General features: G+C 51.2%; 1 protein-coding gene and 1 pseudogene across 1 annotated transcript in view; both read right to left on the bottom strand.

Annotated features, from left to right (window-relative positions):
- The window catches only part of Plcl1 (phospholipase C like 1 (inactive)), a 270,735-nt gene that overhangs the window by 25,791 nt on the left and 226,902 nt on the right, over positions 1-18,042 (bottom strand). Inside the window, exons 4-5 of the mRNA XM_004628662.2 lie at positions 15,477-15,552; positions 11,525-11,634 (exon numbers count right to left, since the gene is read on the bottom strand). Coding sequence (XP_004628719.1) covers positions 11,525-11,634; positions 15,477-15,552 — 186 coding nt within the window. The remainder of the gene's footprint in view (positions 1-11,524; positions 11,635-15,476; positions 15,553-18,042) is intronic.
- Positions 13,804-15,116, bottom strand: LOC105741823 (annotated as a pseudogene).

The raw sequence follows: 18,042 nt of genomic DNA on the forward strand, positions 1-18,042 counted from the left end.
GGGGGGATTTTCAACACCCTCACAAGCACAGCCACATCCTGGGGCTAGAAGCTTCTATTCATTAGGATCCTGCACTCCTGAATTATTCAAAATCATTATGAAATGCAGCTGAAAAACAGTGCACCTCCAAGACATTCTAAATTTATTCTCCTGGAGATAAAGTGGTGTGTGTTCCCATAATCCCATCGGCAGCCCACTTTCATCTCTACTGGACTCCTGGGCAACCCAGCTGGGCCGTACCACCCAGGGCAAAAGTCCGGCCACCGGAAGCCAGCCTGAGAGCTCCTGGAACCTCCCTGTGCTGTTGGACAAGAGCTGCTGGAGACAGTGCTCTAAGCTTGTGACTTCTTATGAGAGGTGCATCCATTATTATTTTAAAAGAATTTACCACTTTTCTAATATTAACATTATACAAATCTCTCTGGCAAACATCTGTTCGGCTTTAAGCTACAGAAATCTGCAAAACTAACATTGTATCTCCTCTTCCACAAATACAAGCTGGCAAATGAGTTCAATGGGCTCACATGGACATAAGCGTTGCCACAGATTATTTTTCAGGAGGTAGGTGATTAAATTCACTTGTAATTAACAACATCACTCAGACCCAGAGTTGCTAGAATAGCGAATTAGCTTGGAGGCTAATGAGTAGTAATTAAATGAGGCAGCAGAAGCCCTCGAACTCTGCAGCTCAAGGCGAGGAGTCCAGCATATCCTGATTTCATTTGTTTTGTTTCCACCATTATTTTCAGATTGTTTTGGCAACCACAGTCACATGTAGATCCGACGCAGGGCTCTGGCATCCAGGAAATGTCCTCAGCTCACCTGTACTTCCTCATAGAAGCCTGCCGACCTCCCGGTGAGGTCACGTCCAGCTGGGCCTGCTCGCGGTGCCACAGATCTCTCACCCAGCACTGCCGCATTACGCGTGCTACATGGTCAGCCAGTGGGCTCCGCCAGGCCACAGGCCCGTGAGCCCGGCGCTCGGCCGGCACGGAGCAGAGCACCTGGCAGATGTCTCTCCAGCGAGACGGGACTGAGCCTCGAGTAGACCTCATGCGCAGCGTGCTGCCCAGCGGGAGCCCATGGATACACTGCTTCTATAATAAATGTGGTTTCCCGCAAAATAAAACTTCTTATATTATTATTTGCTAATTTATGGATGAGAACCCTCTCCTGAGGCTTTGCACCCCCCGCCCCATTTACAAGACCAAAGCAGAAATAAATCGATTTCTTGAGGTGGTAGAGAAGGCTTTCGGGTTCGCACAAGCCAGCCAACAACAAAAAGGCCCGTGGCACATGCCCAGGAGCCCTTTCAGCCAGCAGGGCCAGGCAGGTACACTCCCCAGAGCCTAGCAAGCCCCAGGACAGAGGCCACAGCTTCCAAATGCAGACTCACACAGCCTCCTATTTGCCTCAGTGCCTCAAGCGCTGACACACGGAACCGCCCGTGCTCTCTGTTCTGCCCCCAACCTCCCGGTAACCAGGGCTGAGGCCTCAGGTGAGCCTGGATTTGCAGGCAGAGGAAGGCCAAGCCAGCGGCCTCTGGACGCAGACCTGCAGGCCCCGCCCCCTGGCTCCGTGGCCTCCCATCTGCCTAACCTCCCAGCAGGGCGGATACCAGCACTGCTTGCCAAAATGCTGACACTATTTTTTTTAAACATTTGAAAAGAACAAGAAAAAATTAAAATTGATTTTAGTTATAGTAAACATTTTGAAAGTAAACATAGCCCAGAGAATCCACAGGCTAGATCAACATGGATCGCTCCTTACATGAGCTATTTGGCACCATTAAGCTAACAATTGATGGTGAATTTTTGAACAGATGGATAGACAGCTGGTGAGACAGGTGAATAGACAAGCAGGTGTGTCCTGAAGTACTAATTATGTGCACTCCACTAAGCCTGTGGAGTTTAACACACTATAACCTATATTTCCAGGATGAAAGAACTTCTCTGAGTTGGAGACTGAGTTTGATTACCAACCTGAGTATTCTTGAGGATCAGAACTCAGTATTCTCAGAGCGGGGCCGTCTTGCGGAAAGAAAGCAGAGAAGATGGTTCTGTCTGAAAAACTTGCCAGTAGGATTACAAACACAGAGCTCCCATCTGGGAAGAGAAGCAGCCCAGGAGGGAGCCAGTGCAAGACTGTGACGGAGAGCCAGACCCCGGCTCGTATGGGGGCCAGAGGGGGCCAGTAACCAAGGCAGTGAGCCCAGATGTGAGGCAAGGGCCTGAGGTGGAGAGGCTCACTCTGTTGGTAACCTCAGTGGCAGAGGGACCCGTGTGGCAGAGGGACCCGTGTGGCAGAGGGACCCGTGTATTTGAGCAAGCAGAAGTTGCTGAGCTACTGAATGCAATGCGTTCTGCATGATCATAAGTGTAGGCCGCTGTAAGGACTCTAGGCACCATGGAAGCCAGCCTCACAGGTAGTTAAGAAAACCTAGCCCTGGAGAAGAAAAGGCACTTTGGAAAGCTCATATAGAAACTTACCGCTATGTACTCAGCCACCTCTGTGACGCACTGCTGGTTGCAGAATTCGAGAGGTTCACTGGTGCCTCCGCTCTCCCCACAACTCTGGTTGCAAACTCAAGTGGGTCAGGGCCGAATCAAACTCCTCCATGAGGTCAGCATCGAACCTAACTGCTGAAATTGATTTCAGTTTCTGTCCACTTCGGTTTGTGACCAAAATCGTGGAAAGAATCAAGTTCACACACAGAGGCACCACTGCAGGGCGTGGTGGGAGACACTGTTCAGGTTCCCAGAAGTCTCTCGGGCAGGCTAAGATAAACCATCTACAGCCCCAAGGTGTGTTCTGCAGGTGGCCCTGGAGACAGTGTCACCGTCATGTGCCCGAACCAGCTGAGCTTCTGCCGCAGGATGCTGGGCCTTCTCTGAATTAACAAACCAGATCTGATGACAAGGTATGCAGGGAACCAGTCCCCTCAGGCCCCCTCAGGCCCCCCTTGAGAAGAAAGGGGCCCCTTGGGGAGAAGGCTGTGGAGCCTGGAAGCCACTGGCCTGGACGGGTGAATGTTCAAAGGTTACAGCAAGGCCTCCAGTTTCCCTCAGAGTGCCAGGCCACTGAGCCCTGCTGCAAGGGAGGGCACACAGAGACCCTGTGACTGCCACACTGTGTCCACCGACACCTGTGCCCTCCCCAGGAAGTCACAGCCCTGCCCTGTAAGTCAGACTCCAACATCTGCTAAGCGTCGCCAGCAGAGCAGGGTGGAGAGGACGCACCAGGCAGCGGCCGGCACAGCCAGCCTATCCTCAGTCCCCGGCCTAGGCGGCAGAGCCACGCCTCAGGATGGAGTCCCCACATGCCCTACCCCTGAGGCCATGCTCACGCGGCAGATGCGCGGCACAAGCAAGACATAAACCTGGCCTAAGCCTCAGGAGCTCTGCACTGTTGCTCCTTCCGTGAGAACACACATAGCCGAGCTGACGGAGAAGCAGACGCAGGACATCCGCCCTAGCTGCTCGATGGGCAGCGTCTGGCTGTTTGCTTCATGTCTGGGATTAAGACCGATAGTGAGAACGACCCTGTGGTCGTCAGGCACGGCGGCACACTTCTGTGCCCCCTGCACGCAGGGAGGCTGAGGCAGGAGGATCACATATCCAAGCCCACCTTGGGCAATTTAGGGACTTAGTAAGACCCTAAATAGTTTTATAAATATAAATAAATAAATAAATAAATAAATAAATAGTTTTCAAAGGGTCCACAGATATAGCTCATTGCAAAGGCCCTGGATTCAATCTCCAAATTAAAAAAATGCGCAGTGCCCTACTGCGATCTGGGGCTCTCTTTCTGGCATGGTAACAGCTGTCCTTTTCTGAACGTCAGGACAAGCTTAGCCTTTGCCCAGCAGGTGCGGGAGACCAAAGCAAAGGCTCTTGGGAGTGACGCCATGGCGCAGGACAGGTGGCCCTTCCCGTCCCTCCCTTAGCCCCAGGCCTACCAGTCACCTCCGGGGCCCAGCATCGCCCCCTTGGCATTGGCACAGAGCCTCTGACCGGGCTGCGCTCTCCTCATGGCCCTCACTCTCCTGTCGCCAGCAGTGGTGGAGGAATCGGCTACCCTGCCACCCAGAGCACCACCCACAGTGCAAGAGAGATTCCCAGAACTCAGAGGACCTGAAGCCCAGGGCTGGGCAGGATTGGGTCCCCTGGGAGCCGGGAAGCGGGCGGGGAGTGAGACACGGGGTCCCTGCTCTGCCCAGGAGACGTGAAAATCTCTTCAGATAAAACTGAAGGAAAACAAACTTTGCTGGGACCAAAAGCCGAAAGGCTAGTGGGAAAGACAGACTGCAGCCTCCGGGCATAAATCTATAAGACAGGCCCAGCTCTGCGGCATATTCTGGAATGCTGGGAATGCATCCAGGGAACAACAAACACACATTTAATAGGAATAACCACTGACAAAGTAACCATTTTATTCAGTTTTTAATATTTATTCCATGTCATTTAGCTAGTAATCAATGAAATTCCTCAACAAAAGAGCAACTGCTCTTTAACCCTTTGATTTCTCCCTAATTCTCTTCCAATTGTCTACTTCATAAATTTATTATCATCTTTTTTTAAACTTTTATTTATTTATATGTGTGTGTGTGTGTGTGTGTGTGGCGAGCTCAGCCCACCAGGGGGCGGGGCTGGCTGGCATGTGGTGCTGGGGGATTGAACTGCGGTCCCTGTGCTTTGCTAAGCTTGTTCTAAGTAGGTGCTTTAGAACACTGAGCCATCTCACCAGCCCCTATTATTATTATCATCTTTTTTGAGACAAGTTTTCACTAGGTAGTCCAGGCTGACCTTGAATTAAATATGCAGCCTAGGCTGGCCTCCAACTCATGGAGATCCTCCTGCCTCAGCCTCCCAAGCGCTAGGATTACAGGCATGTGCCACCACAGTTGGCTAGATTTTTCTTTATAATAAAATGCTTACCAATTGTATTTCTTCATTATTTTTAGAGATCTCTACTTGATACTTTTATAGCTTGTTAAATGGGTTTTCTTCATAATTTGTTAAAAATGTAAAAATAATGGAATTTCATACTATAAAATAGTTCACAAGCCAAAGTAGAAAAATATATGTTCGGAAAATTCATTTAAATTCCACTCTCAGATTCTATTTAATTTCAGTTTTATGGATGTGATAACCTTAACAAGAAGATTTCTTTTGTATTTAAAAAGAGTCGGATGCCCTGGTTGTAGTCTAAGCCCCTAAATCAGTTCTCCTTCACAGCAAATAGCATTTACGTCAGTGACGTACTGCAAACCCAGCTCTTTATCAAGAGGTTTAAACACTTCTGAGAGAAATGGGTGCAAAATTTAAAGAATGTGCCCTCAGCGGTGGCTGCTGGGGGAAGCTGTAGAGCCTGCTCCCAGAACCTTAAAGGCAAGAAAAGCTCCCCTGGGACATGCTGGTCTCGTGTCAGTGACCAGAGCGCGTGGCTGCTGTGCTGCGTCCCTTCCACCGTCCTCGCCACTCTCAGTTTCCAAGGCAGCAACAGGAAGAGGCTTTCGGGGGTGCTGTGGCTTGTGTCTAGATGTCCCCCCAAGCCTCACCAGTCATAGGCTTCTCCAGAGGTGGCTGCACTTAGGTGCACGGTGCTGGTACTAGGTGCGTGCCTGTTCCATCAGCCCACGGACTGGCTTCGCAGAGCTCCGGCTTCAAGTAAGGCAGTGAGTGCCGCAGAGGCCCAAGGGCAGGAGCCTGCACCCGTCACAGGGGGCAGCCTCGCTGCCTTTGCCACTTTGTGGGTACAAGGAGCTGTTTCTCCTCCACGAGGCCTGTCTGCCAGCCACCCGCCTATGTCCCAGCCGACTATGGGCCGAAAACTCTACACACCATGAGCTAAGTAAGCCCTCCCCCTGTTAACTCTGGGTGTTGGGTATTTTGTCTCAGCAACGAGAAAAGTAACCAAGATGGAACGACAGTTCACAAGAACTTCACCCCGGAGGGTGGGATTCATGCCACTAGCGGGGCTGGAGGGAACTGGTGAGCCCTGCCACCTGTCCTGCGCCTCCTTCCCTCTGGCCCATGCCCTGCAGGGCACAGTCAGTGAGGCTTGCCACCTGGCACCTCACACCGAGCCTGCAGCACCGCGTCCTGGGCCCTCACCTTCCAGAACCAGGAGGAACTCATGTGTTTAAGACAGCTCTACCTCCAGTGCTTTGTCCTAGCAGCACAGACAGACTGAGGCGCAGAACACACGCTGGAAGGGCATCATGGAGCCGAGAGCAGAGTGAGGGTGGAGGGAGGCAGGGCGCGGGGCCTTGCTCCATGATCATCTGAGAAGCTGCCGAGACGTCCAGCCCCATCACCACCCCAGTGGCACGGCTCTTCCAGGAGCTTACTGTCGTGTGTGACATTCAAACGAGGGAACGGCGAGGAGAACATCAGCACAGGGCGGAGACCCGGCCAGTACGCAGGGGTGCAGACCCAACCCTGCGCTGGGCTCAAGGGGACCGAGTGTTAATTCTGAAAAACACGCGCACAGTAGCTTTCGGGGCCAGCCTGATTCAGCTCTGACCCACTGCAGTTTGCAACCAGAATGGTGGGAGAACTGAGATTGTGAACTGAGGCACCACCAAAACTCTTGAAATCTGCAACCAGCGATGCGTCACAAAGGTGACTATAAATACAGACATAACGCTAAGCTTCTGTCTGACCTGTCCAACTCTTCATCCCCAGGGCTAGGTTTTCTTGACTACATATGAGATTGGGCTCTGTGGTGCCTGAAGTCCTTATAGCGGTCTAAATTCATGATCATACAAGATGCATCGTGTTCATTATACTGTGGAGCCATCGATCTCTCTGCAAATTGTTCTCTACGTTTCCCATCACTTATTAGTACTGGATTGTCCTAATTCTGGACTGAAGGAGATTTAAAGAATCCATTTCCTAGCTCAGCTCAGTTGGCCTCTGGTCAGCGCCGCCATTCCACATGACTAACCCCCAGGGCCCTGTTTTTCCATTCTTCCCCTATGCGTTGGAAGTCACCGAGAATTAAGCACTTCTAGAAACATGGAAGAACGTATTTAATGAGTGCTGTAGAGGCCCACGCCTGTCCCCCGATCAGCGGTGGTAAAGCAATGACACATGCACCTCCCATCCGCACACAAGTCAAGTCACCCTAGCGGCTGGGCATGAGATAACAGCTGTTTCCTCTAAACTAAACCCTACGGGTCAGGTTTAACTGCAGAGTTGGCAGTTAGCAATAAATAAGTGGGCCTGGGGTGGCAGCGTGGGCGCTGTTCTCTGAAAGATTCGCCATCGCTGCTCGAGACCGTGCGGAGTACTTGTCTAAACCACGGGTAAGACAGCATTTTCAGTAGAAAATGGGTAAGCCCTCCATATTTATTAATTCAGGGATTATGTTTTGTGGGATGATCATTCTTTATTTAACCATTATAACCAGAGCAAACCCACTCTAGGGAACTTTGAGCTCAGAGACTGCACTGACGAGAGACTTTGAGGCGCTCTACAGTGAACAGCAAGCCGGAGAACCCAGCTCCACCACCACCAGAGTGCTGTGGAAGTGGGGCAGGGGAGGAAGGAGGGGCTTTCTGAGCAGGAGTCGCCTCTAAGGAGCACACAGGAGCACTCACTAGCAAGGATCTCGCACCAAGCCTCTTGCTAACAACTCATTCCCGAGAGGAACTCATTCACCTCCTGCAGGAAAAATGCCCAATTACCAGGTCCATCAAGCCCACGGAAAGAGAAATGAAATACTGTGAGTTTGGAAGGGTCCCTGTTCTTGCTTAAGATCCCAGTGCTCAGTGGGAAGGCCTCCGGCAGTTATGGCCTGTGGCAATGGAACAGCAACGTGTTTTAAAAACTCTGTCTCAAAAGATTTGTACAACGTCTGCATTTGCACCGCGTCTGCGTTTGTACCGCGTCTGCGTTTGCACCGCGTCTGCGTTTGCACCGCGTCTGCGTTTGCACGGCGTCTGCGTTTGTACCGCGTCTGCGTTTGTACCGCGTCTGCGTTTGCACCGCGTCTGCATTTGTACCGCATCTGCTCAGCAATGCAGCGTTCAGATCCTGTTAGTAACCAGCCAGGCACAAAAGCAGACTTCAGAAAATACTCAGTGGGCCACGTCAAAGCTAGAAAGGAAAAGGCAAGGACAGAACAATCTTACGCCTTGAAAGGGTGTCCCCACCTGGAAAACAACAAGACACAGCAAGTGGATACTGTCTAGTCTCGTGCCCTGTGGCTCTGCCTTCCGTACATCCTCTCTCATTCAATCCCTCATAAAACCCAGGATTCAGATACCATTACCACGCACAGACAGAATACCTGCGTTGGCTAAAATCTCACCGCTGTCTGTCCGCGTGCACACAGAGCCTGCACGCATGCCTACGTGGGGCTTTCTGAACACGCCGACTACACTTTGGGCAAGGGAGGGCAGCTCAGGGGCTGTCAGCGATGGGCCTGGGTCTAAACTCAGGCACCAGCTGTATGATTCCAGGCAGCTCAAACATCGCTGAGCCTCGGGGACCTCATGCGTGAAATGAGTGCTGCTCCTTACATCTAGCTGTCCCTCCAAGGCCTCATGGATCACAGGTGGGCGTCTGGAAGGTGAACAGATTAGAGGCTTGGAGCTGACTTGCTGCCAGGTGGGGTCTGGTCAGAAGAGCCAGGTCACTGGGTGTGGCCTCCCCTTCTCCTCCACACTCTGCTTCCTGGATGTCACGCCTCGTGTAGTGTTTCTCCTCCATGCCCCCCATGCTGTCCTGCCTTGGAGCCAGGGAACTGCAGATTGAAACCCCAAACACTGTGAGCCAAAAATAAACCTGTCTTTTATAAGTTGGGTGGGGGTTTTTGGGGGTTTTTTGTTTGTTTTTTGTGGAACCGGGGATTGAACTGAGGTCCTTGCGCTTGCCAGGCAAGTGCTTATTCTACTGAGCTATTTCCCCGGCCCCATGATTTTTCCATTTGGTTTTTTGTCTGTTTGTTTGTTTGTTTGTTTTTGTACTTTAGGGAAGGGTCTGCAGGGTGTCCAGGGTCTGACTACTAGATCGGACTCATGGTGATTCTCCTGTTTTCAGCCTCCCAAGAGCTGGGATTACAGGTGCACGCCACCATGCCCAGTCTCAAGAGAAGTAAATAAGCTGGGGAAAATCATGTCAAGATCAGCGAGTACTGCTGAGAGGCCACGCAGCTCACCAGAGAAGGGAGGCCCATGCTGTGTCCACACCTTATTATGTGGTTCACAAGCCGCTGGAACTGGTTTGCACAAGGAGGGTTAAAAGGTTTGAGATGTCAGCCAAAAAGGTCCCAGAATCCTATGAACAGAGCCTGATGCGTGAGACCACACACTGAGAGGATGCAGACAACAAAGACCAGGCTCAGAAGGCCTCACTGGGGAGCAGGACTCCCCAGTGCCCAGGCCCTGGGCAACTCACTTCGCGCCCAGGCCCTGGGCAACTCCCACCCTATGGCCATTTTCCCTGGATGCCAGCCTTGGACACAGAGGACACAGTGTTTCGCATGCTGTATGTTGGTCTTGCTTTGGTCTGGCTCTTTTCCATACCTCTATTCCTCCCTTTTGGAATGGGAATGTTTGTCTTGTGCTATTGTCCCTTGGGATTATGTTATCTTCTGTTTTGTTTTGTATTCACAGAGGTTCACAGCTAAGAGTTTGCCTTCAGTCTCAGAAGAGAATTGCAGTTGTGCAAAATGCTGTAACTGCTGAGGCTTTGGGGAAGGAATTATTGCAGTGTTCGTTACGTGTGGGGCAGTTGTACGATGTTAGGCAAAATTGTGGACTCATTATTGTCTTTATGTGGAGATCAAGTGTGGCTTAAGCAGATGTGTTAGGGTGTGGAGTGTGCAAGGGATGGATTAGAACTGCTAATCCCCATTTGCCCCCCTCATTAGATGAAGACATGCCCAGACTGGCAGGGTGACATTCCCGCGTGTCTGCCTGGGCCAGAGGACGCGGTCTGGGGTAGCACACAGTGTCCCTTCCCGCCCTCTCGGCACCGTGGCCTGCTCTGCTCTGCTCCCCAGCCCCACAGCAAGCCCCACACCTGCAGCCACTTCTGCCCTAGAGCCCGCTATCCACATTCTGGATCTCCCGAAACAAGGCGCTAAATTAAGGCTTTCCTGTGAGCTGTGGGCACTGGGTCTCAGCAACAAGAAGCCTGACTAACACAAGAAGTGGGTGGTGCTTATAACCCGGGCATGAGTTTAAAATCTCAGCTCTGCCACACACTGGCTGCGTGATGAAGCATCCCCCACCTCAATTTCCAAACCTACACGATCGAGAGATTCTACAGAGATCAGCAAACATCACTGCAGAGCCGCACAGCCGCTGCGAGGAGGGCAGGGAAGGAGGACACAAGTGCCCTCGGCGAGGGCCACACATCTCAGTGGGGAACCGCTGGGGCATCACTAGCTCTGCATCTGCCCCTCGAGGGGGCAGGAATCTCGACCTGAGGCCTAGCAGCATTCTCAGTGGTTGGCACAGAGACAAACTCAAACAAATGTGTGCCGGCCAGAAAGTGGCGCATCAGCTTCAGGCCGCCACGTGCCACTCTGGAGGTGGAAGAAGCTCCTCCAGAGGCTGCAGCCTTCGCGCATCTCTGTCCCGTGGCAAACGACGCCCAGCTCCCCCATATGCCCAGGCTGCTGCCTTCATGAGGTCAGGTCTGTACCTCTGTGGTACAGATTAACCAACATCGGTGGGCAGGATCCATCTCTCGCAGTCCACCTGGCTCCGCACGTGGACATGCAAACATCTCTGCCCAGCAAGCCCATGATGGGCCTTGGGCCAGGCTGCGTGGGGCCAAAGCCCACCCCCACGTTTGCTAGTAGAGTGACCAGGGGTGGCATCGGAAAGCTGGCAATGCCTTGGTTTTTCTCTCCTGTGAAACGACAGTATCAACAGTGGGGCAATGGCATTGAACTGCTAATGCACACAATCCTCATGAAAGTGCTCTTCAAATGTCAGCAATTAGTTTTGTTGCTACTTCTATCCCATCACACCATCCAAAATAAATTATTCCAACTACCTAAATCATTTCTCCTTTCATGGGTGAACACATAAAGCTGGCATTTCTGCTCCAAAGCCCTGAAATTAACTCGCCGCAGAATGCAAATCATAATCTCCCCGAGCCTAGCTGCAAGAAGAAACTGATTTATGAAGGGACTGCTTTAAAGCAGAAAAGCTCAAGGGGCCCCAAGTATTTCACAGTCACTTGCACTGGAACCTTCCTGGTGGTACTGGGCACTGCCCTTTCCACAGAAAGGAAGAGCCATGCACACTCACACATGCATGTGTGCACACACGTACACATACACGCATGAGTGCACACACTCACCAGCTGAGGGAACTGCGTTCCACACACGTGGCCATCCTCTGTGTCCACCCTATTGTGACTATCAGGGACCTCTCCAGGGTACGGCCCCTCTCTGCACATGCTCAGGGCGACCAGGCCACGGGCCAGTGAAGCCCCGGCACTGCTCAGCCACACAGCACCTCCCCGCCCGCAGGGACAGGAGCGACGCACGCCGCTACCTTCAGCACCGTGATGTTCCACGCGAAGCTCTCCGCTGCCTTGCTGAGCTTCCGGCCTTTCAAGCCTTCCTTCGCCGCCAGACTATGCAGCTCCTCGTGGAAGCCCATACCTTCGAAAAGAACACAGAGAAAGAAGCCTGGCACAAGCTTCCGGGAGGTGGGCGCCAAGTAGTGAGAGCAGGAGCAGTACGGTGCGACCATGCGCGCCTTCTGAGGCGGCCGCACCCCTGAACGGCATTCTCCCACCCACTTTGTTCATCCCATCCAGCGGCTGCCCCGGGTTTCATGGGAAAGGGCGGGCGCGGGGTGGGGGGAGCATGCCCAAGGTTCCCTTTCCTTTATGGTGCAGCCCCATGACTTTAACAGCTGCCCTGAAGCCTTTAGGGCTAACTACCAGGAATTAGTTAATGTTCACTAAAAAAAAAAAAGACTTTTGAAAACAATCCCAAGTCTAAGTGCAGAGCCCTAGAAACAGCTCTGCCACTGCTGGGTCACAAGACAGCAGCAGCACCTGTCACTGCAGATGTCGTCACCTCTCAGGGACAGAACAGTCCCTGTGGAGCCCAGGGCTGACTGGGTGGCCTGTCCGGCAAGGTCTGATGGCTTTTCCCCAGCACAGCCCTTTGGTGCTTGAGGAATGGCCATGGGAGGCACCCCCTCGCCCCTCGTGGCCTCCCTACTCTGGGCCAAGCATGATGTGACTCGGCCTCCTGGCCACTCTCCTCCAAGAACAGGGTCTCTGTCCTGGAGCCCAGAGCCACACTCACGGACAGTGCGGAGCCCAGGCTCACAAGCTGGCTGCCACAGCTGCACACCGAGGGCCTCGCAGACTGTGTGGAAGGTGGCATGGGCCGAAGCACACACAGGCGTCTCCGAGCAGGGCCTGGCGGGGCGCCACCCAGGGTCATCAGCTTGGGTCTCCTGTTCACAGAAACACCCCAGTCTGCTGGGCAGTGAGGGCCACCATTTGTGGTGGTGGTTGTTGTTTTTAAATAAATTTCCTTTATTTGTCTTTAAATGAATAAAATCTCTGACTGCTGCAGGTCTCCTTTAATAATATATATTTAACTCCTTTCTCGTGGAACAGTACTGCTAATGGCATATTGTGTACACTCAAAACCAAAACAAAACAAATACTGTATAATATCTAGAGGTGGATGTTGTTGAGTGCTAACATTTAACCTAAGGTTTCAATGGATTTTCACTTCTTCAGTTTTTTGAAAAGACATCAAAAAAGATAAAAAATAAACATTTCTCTCTTTGTGACCATTCCTGCCTTAAGTGATGGCTACAGGGATGAACAAGGAAGGAAGCCTTGCCCAGGGGACCACTGCAAATCGTGGGTAACGGCTACACAACACAAACAAAAAATATTCCAAGTTTTTTCTTCTTCTTTTAAAGGAAGCCATACAGCAGTCCTGAAAAAAATTTTTCCCTAGTTGTGCACAAGATCATTCTAGCAGAAGACCTCAGAAACGTCCATAGAGATCACCAACTGCTGTAAAGAGGCTTCATTATAATAAAAATTTGGATAGTACAATAGCACTGTTCCTGGAACATTAGCAAAGGTATATACATTCCAGTTACCTTTGATTGAGCCATAATCATATGTATGCCTTTTTTTGGACAAAAATATATATTTTTATAAAAACCTGATCATCCAACTTTAACGATTTCATATATGGACTCAAGAGAGTAGTAAAAGGAACAGACCCAATTATGACAAGGTGATTCAGGGACAGAAAAATCAAGTTCCTCAGGAAAAGTAAAGTATAAAATTAGAGATTTAAACACATTTATTCAGTCCTATTCCCATCTTCTCACCAGTGATGTTAAACGGACTCTTCAATTTATAAAGGCTTTCAGTGGTCTCGTTGCTCTATTTGCAATCAAACCTCTCTGAGAAAAATTATCAGGCAGTTTCCCTTCCCAAGCAACAAGTGCGAATGGAGACTTTGGTGACTGGAGCGCCTTCAACCAAGCCCCGTGCGCCTCCGCAGCTTCCGGCGGTGAGCTCCTTGGCTGGCCTCCCAGCCAGCAGTAGGACTTGTCAGCAGCTCGCAGCCCGCATTAGGGCCACCTCCAGCTGCCAAGCTCTTGCTTGGTCTGAAATACTAGATAGATACTTTATTTTTATAAAACAGCCTTTTTGGTTCTTTATGTACTTTTATTTCAATTAACTGATAAAAAGAAAGGGGAGCTGGTCAGCATTTTCCATCCCAATATCACCTATCTGCTCAGCTAAAAATTCCTCATTCAATCTGTTTCTTTTCAGTCTCCTATTTGCTAAGGTTGGCGAAATCTGCGAAGGCATCCTGCTTGGGTTGCACGGTTCCGGAAGTCAAGGCCAGGGTGGGCACGCCCACACCCACTGCGCCTGTCGAGCCCATCCCAGCAGCTGGCATCCCCATGCCCATGTTCGTGCCCATCTGGTTCGTCAGTGCAGCATTCCCAAGAGGGGCCATTCCCACGGTGCCAGTCCTCACACTGGGCATGCTCACAGGCACAGGTCCCCCCAGCAAAGGGTTAGTGTGTGGCCGGACAGGAAGCGTATTTGATGGAGAACTGAGGTTCACGGCTCCAGAACTTTGAGTCATCACATTCAGAGGCTGTTGCCTATTTTGCTGCTGAATCATGGTATTGAGCGATGGCTGCTGGGGTTTGGATGCCTGCACACCAGGTAGCGAGTTGTCTAGGCTGATGTTTACGCTGGGGTCAGACCAAGTAGAAGGCAGGGTTTGCTGACTGATTTCTGGACCATATCTGCATTCTGTGACCTTGACATGGGCAAACCAAGTCCTACAGTGTTAGTGCTCATCAAAGAGAAATCCATACTCTGGGAAGATGTCATGGTTGCTTGGGCTGAGCCCATGAGATCAAACAGGTCTGAAGAAGCCGAGGCAGCTGGAGGTGGCCCTAATGCTGGCTGCGAGCTGCTGACAAGTCCTACTGCTGGCTGGGAGGCACTGCCAAGGAGCTCACCGCCGGAAGCTGCGGAGGCACACGGGGCTTGGTTGAAGGCACTCCAGTCACCAAAGTCTCCATTCCCACTTGTTGCTTGGGAAGGGAAACTGCCTTCCCAGGAAACTGCAGCAGCTGAGCCAAAGTCAGCAAATCCCCCAAAGAAATCAGCTGATCCTCCTGCTGTTGACAGGCTGGTGGCATCAAACAGATCAACGAGGTCACCTGATGACTTGCTGCTAGGCACTGAAGTCTTAACTGAAGACTGAGGTGTGTGGGTTGAAGCATTCTGATCTGGACTTGCTTTGTCCCCTGTGTAATGCGCTGGAGGGCCACCATTTGTAAAGTCTCAGCTCAAGTAAGCCTCAGCAAGGCTGTCAGGGACCGTGGGTCACTGAGTCCATCTCTCAGGAGCTCAGCTGCCTCCTCTGAGACCAGACAGTGAGGGCCCATGACAGAGCTGCTGCGCAGATGGGGTCAGCCAGACCTGCGCCCAGAGCATCCTAAGTTCATAAGGCAACTGCCATCGCCACCGTCCTCCCACCGCATCACTGCCGAGGGAGGGAGCAGACACAGCGTGCAGTGCACCCTGCCCAGCGGGTTCCTCATCCTCTTCTAACGTGAAGACCATGAAACGGGGTGAAAACACGGGTGGCTGCTTAGGGTCATGACTCAAACTGTAAAGAGAAATGGATTTAAGAGTACGTGTGAGACCATAGCTTCCACGCCCACAGCAAAGATGTAGACAGCTCCGAGCCCTCAAAGGCAGGCGCAGGGGCCTGATCTCTGCAGACACTCAGCCAGCACCTGCCCCCACCCCGCACACGGACCCCAGTCACCGCAACCGCCTGGAGCTCTCCCACACTGCACAGAGGGTTCTGTGGCTCAAAGCAGAGGAAAATGAGGCTGTGAAATACTTTAAGGGAAAGAACAAGAACTTTTTAAAACTGTTCAAAAGAATTATCTTGATGATTTTTAAATAAAGAATTACCTGCTTTCTGGCACTGAACAATCTTTTCCTGAACTCCGTCTGCTGTCTCGATGAGAAACCGGCTCTCTTGAATCATCTGTCACAAAACAAACACCAAAGAAGGGGTTGTCAGGAATTCTCAGACTGGGTCACTGGGAAGGTGGCATTGAGAGAGACACGGAGGCGCGCAGGGCCGGGAGCAGGGCTGAGCCAGCCCAGAAGGAACAGGAACGGTAAGCGCTGGCTCAGCCCTGCCTCTGCAGATAGTAGCCAGAAGCACCTGTTCATGTGCTCTACGTGTGGTGGACAGCAGACTGTCCAAGAGGGCAAAACACCCTGCTGCTGGAGAGAAGGCCGTGTGTGAGGATGGGTGACAAGGGGTGTAAAGATGACAACAGATGAGGAAGCCGTGGTTGCTAAGGGCTAGGGCTCCCAGGAAAGACGGAAGTGACCAAAGAAAGGCAGCCCCTTGGTAGTGGTTTCTGAGCTTCCAGCCACTCAAAAACCTTGGCCTGCTTAGTCTGGATGGCCCACGTCTGTGTGTCTTGGAGATCTGAGAGGGCTCCAGGCAGAGCCCAAAGGGGACCTCAAAGGGCCTAAGTAAGGCGTTTCCTGCTCTTGGTCTTCAGAACAAGTGAAGATGAACATAGTCATCTTTCAAATGCAACAAGGTGATGCCTGCAAGCATTTAGTAGAAGAAGACATGGCGTTCCAGCTGTGTAGTGTCCTCATAATGCCGCAGCGGCAAGTCCTGTCATTTGTTCACTAACAGTTACCTACTGAGCAGCTCCTGTGTGTGAAGTGGGTAAACACAAAGGTGCCTTGAAGAACAGGGACGGATGCCATGCGTACCTCCCTGGAGTTCACGGTCCAACAGAGAAGTCTGCTCGAATGAACAAGTGAACAGAACGTTTACCAACTCAGCTGAAGTGCAGTCAGTCACTGTCCCCAGTGACAGTTACACTGACTGTCAGAAGCACGCAACCAGACATGTGTGAACATCCACACTGGGGGGTGCAGCTGAGCCACATTAACTCTTTCAACTCCCAAGAGGAAGTGAGAGCTAGTAAACAACACTCTACCAAATGGCCAGCAGCAGCCTGAGTCGTAGCAGCTTCCAGCAAATAAACAGGAAGGTGGTGGAAAATCAAACAGGACCACAATCCGAGTTGGTCCTTTTCAACATCCCCACGTGTAACACCGATCGAATTTTTTTCCTAAGTTATCAGATATTACAGTTAGCCAAGTAGTCAACAAAATGTTCACGTGAAATTCAAGCAAGAGAAACATCTATACAGAAGGTGTACCTTTTGTGAATGTGTCCTGAACAAAACAGACTGAAGCCCAGTTTGGACCTAAATGTCTCCCAGAGGCCTCTGTGTTAGAGGTTCAAGCCTCAAGAAACAGCCAAAACGGTGGTGAGAGGGAGTCGTTAACCTTCGGGCCCTTCCTCAGCCTCCTCTTCCTCTCCGCTACTTCCTGCCGTTCTCACCCCACACCCACTGTGATCCCTGGGCCCACGGGCCGGACCCCCTTAAGGCAAGGACAAATGAACCTTCCTTTTCATGAGTTGGCTATTTTGGGTATTGTAAGAATGGAAACCCTATTAATACATTTTTTAAAATCTAGATGATAAGGCTAAAGGAATCTTGGTTGTTCTAACCATTTCCTTCATTTTGTTGATGCTAAGAGACACTAAAATTGCTGTCCAATGAGTGGAATTCGTAACCAAGCTGGAGTCAGAAGCCCAGTGGCCTGGCCTCCAGCCTATTTCCATGGTAAATCACCACCTCTCTGCTACCATTTGAGTCAGAAATGGAGAGCTGCAGAGTGACCTGGTCCCATCTCCTGGAACAGACTTGAGGACATGCACGTAACCAACCCATTTCAACCTGATTTATGTCCATCTACACAGAGGATGATGGATAATTTTCTTTGATAACATCTACACTGAGCTGCTATTCATTTCTCTCAGTTTTGCTCTCAGAAGACACTATTCTCCAGTAAAAGGCCTTTATCTATCAGTTTGTGGCTGTTGATTTATAGTATTTCACTACTATCTGCCTGCTTGGTACAGAGCACAAGTTGGATACACTTCCTGCATGAGAAAAATATCAAGGCCTCAATGCAAACATGAGAGAGGAAGTTAACCAAAGCCACACTTCTCTGCAAACCTGTGTCCACTCCTCCTGGCATTTCTCAGGGACCTACTCCTAATGACCTCTTCTTTCTTCCATCAACAAGTCCTGCCTGTCTCCTGACTTCTGCTCTTCTGCCTGGACCATCTCTTAAATGTAGCAAATCAAAGCAGAAGGAGAACACACCCTAGTGACCCTCGAGTGGCTGCAGTCATCTCTCCGCATAACACTCAGCCTGCGCTCACTGCCTTGAGCTCACCCTCTCTGCACCACTCCACTGAGCCTCTGGGGCAACCCTGGTCTCAGTACCAACCACGCCCTGGTCGATCCCTGATCCTCACAGTCTTCGTGGCCCTCACTGTCTCCAGCTCAGCAAGGAACTCATGGACCATTCCTCCTCCCTGAATTCCTTCACTTGGCTCTTCTCCTGTTTTGCTCTTCCCCTGTCT

This window comes from Octodon degus, unplaced genomic scaffold, assembly GCF_000260255.1.
Source record: "Octodon degus isolate 3935 unplaced genomic scaffold, OctDeg1.0 scaffold00025, whole genome shotgun sequence".
Taxonomy (NCBI): Eukaryota; Metazoa; Chordata; class Mammalia; order Rodentia; family Octodontidae; genus Octodon; species Octodon degus.